Here is a 2,614-nt window from a genome sequence, read left to right on the forward strand (position 1 = left end):
GGGTTTAATCTAATATTTAATAAAGTAAAGTCAAGTTTGTTAATATAGCATTTATCAATAATTATTTAATATTAAAGTTTTTTTTAGTTTCACGTAATTTGTTAATTAATATATAATTTTAATATACTTTGTTCATGTAAGAGTTTATATCGTTATTGTAATTTTAGAATTAAAAAATAGAGTGTCACATATGTAAATAAATAGTCCAAATTTTTTAACCATTAGAAATTCAGTTCTCTTATTTAATATCAAGTTAACAACCCTAAATTAAGTCAATGAAATTTAATATAGTTATCTACACACTTTTTTGAGGGAAGACGTTAGCAGGAATTTTATTCCAGGTCGAGGTTCGCAAGAGCTAAAATGCTTTGCGGAAAGTTACTCAAACATACAAGTTCATCATTACCACGGGTATCCCATCGAGCAACAAGATGGGCAACCGTGTTTCCTGCTCTACGTACATGAGAAATTTTAAAGACATGAAAGGACTTAGCAAGACGATCTACATCATCATAGACAAGCCACAAAGGAGAAAGGCCAGATTTTGCCAGGTTGATATTATGAACCACACGCTCAGCATCGCATTCGACCCATATGTGTTGAACACCCAAACGTTTTGTCATTTGACACCCGAATCTTACAACAGATGCCTCTGCCATTTCCACATCCCAATTGGCAGGGGTTTTCTTGACAGCAGCCCAAAGTATGTTGCCTTCCCCATTTCTAGCAACCACCCCCAACCCCCCACTCACATTCGAGCCAATGTGGGCATCCACATTAATTTTGATGACACCATCAGATGGGCGTACCCACCTGCTTACAGCAGCAGCACGAGTCACAACAGGATGTTGGTGAACTTTGGCAGCGTAGATGTTGTAATCATGAACCATTCGAAGGAAGCCCGCTGTAATAAATTCAGCGTCAATCATAGCATTGTCATGTACCCTTTTATTTCTGCAGAACCACAGAGCCCACGCGATGGTTAAGATGGTCAGTAGCTTCCTCTTGTCCACCACCTTTTCAGATATCCAAAGCAGCCACTCAGGGAAAGATGCATGTCTTGGCGAGTCTGCGATTATGGAGTCAAGCTCATACTTCCGCCAAACATTGTATATCACTCTACAATAAAAAAGGACATGGCCAATAGACTCGACCTCTGATCCGCATCCCCCACATACCTTATCAGGAGCCATCTGCCTTCTATATAATTCTTTCTTGACTGCCATACTCCCTTTACAAGAGCGCTAAACAAAGTGTCCTAGTTTTGGTGGACCACCAGCATTCCAAGTAATACACCATACCCTCTCATCAATGTAGTTACCTGCTGTGTTACCAGAAGGAGCCACCCCCAATTTCCCAAGCCAATAAGTTGTTCTAACACTAAAGACACCATTCTTTGTATGACCCCAATACCTCGTATCATTTGGCAAATTAGTTGATAGAGGAATCTGAAGAATGAGTGCACTAACCTCGTTGGGAAAAAGCTGTTGGATAGCCTCTGTATTCCACTCACCACATTGCTGGTCTATGAGAGATGCAACACGAAGATCAGGATCGAAATAAGTACCATGAGCAGGGATAGTATCTCCAGGGATCCACGAATCAAGCCACACACGAATATCTTTTCCATTCCCTATTTTCCACTTTAGCCCCTCGATTAGCAGAGACTTTGCCCCCCACAAACTCCTCCAAGAATAACTAGGTTCATACCCTCTGTAAGCTTCAAGAATAGAGCTATGCTTGAAATTCCGAGCCTTGAGGATAGCATAGAGCAAAGGATTCGGTGAATTGTACAATCTCCACATTTGTTTGGCCAACAAGGCTTGATTAAAAACCTTGAGATCTCGGAAACCCATACCTCCTTGGGATTTCGGTTTACACATAAAGTCCCAATTATGCCAATGCATCTTCCTAGAGGTGTCCGATGAACCCCACCAAAACCGGGCTAATAGAGCGTGGATCTCATCAATCAAAGTCTCCGGAATCCTAAAGATACTCATCATATAAGTCGGGATTGCCTGAGCTACTGCCTTAATTAGAATTTCCTTCCCGGGTCTAGAGAGGAGCTTTTCCTTCCACCCTTGAATTTTCCACCAAATTCTCTCTTTTAAACTGGCAAAAATAGCTTTCTTAGATTTACCAATAATCGTTGGTAAACCTAAGTATTTTTCATGTCTCTCTACTTCCCTCACCCCCAAAATACCAACAATCTCCCCCCGACGATCTTCACTCACAATTTTGCTAAAAACAACATCTGTTTTTGTCAGATTGACACTTTGACCGGATGCTCTCTCATATCTGCTGATAATGTCAGCTATCACCGAGCATTCACTAACAGTAGTGTAGACACCCATTTGTGTCTCCCCAAAACCAAACCCAGTGATGAGTGCCTTTCACGTCGAATCATACTCGAATGAAACGAAAGTGTGGAAAGGTCTAGCGTTGCGGAAAGTTTTATTTCTTTTCTCTTCTCCCTGTTTTTGAAAACTTTATTTTAAGAAAACAGCCAATCCAGTTTGGTTGGTCCATGATATGGGTCCAATAGTGGTGTAGTTGGATGGGGTTTGCAAAGACTTTTCTAACGATATATTATAAGCCCAATTCCGATGAATAT

At 40.7% G+C, this 2,614-nt stretch overlaps 1 protein-coding gene across 1 annotated transcript; it reads right to left on the reverse strand.

The window, feature by feature from the left end:
* Positions 1–332: 332 nt before the first annotated feature.
* LOC145555381 (uncharacterized) lies at positions 333–1,226 on the reverse strand. Its single transcript, XM_081617127.1, has one exon. It carries the CDS (start codon positions 1,224–1,226, stop codon positions 333–335), a length of 894 nt encoding a protein of 297 aa, XP_081473253.1.
* Between the last annotated feature and the right edge of the window lie 1,388 nt (positions 1,227–2,614).

This window comes from Chenopodium album, chromosome 8, assembly GCF_948465745.1.
Source record: "Chenopodium album chromosome 8, dcCheAlbu1.1, whole genome shotgun sequence".
Lineage (NCBI taxonomy): Eukaryota > Viridiplantae > Streptophyta > Magnoliopsida > Caryophyllales > Amaranthaceae > Chenopodium > Chenopodium album.

Coding starts and splice junctions, on each gene's coding strand:
- LOC145555381 (XM_081617127.1), bottom strand. CDS start 1,226: ATGGCAGTCAAGAAAGAATTATATAGAAGGCAGATGGCTCCTGATAAG.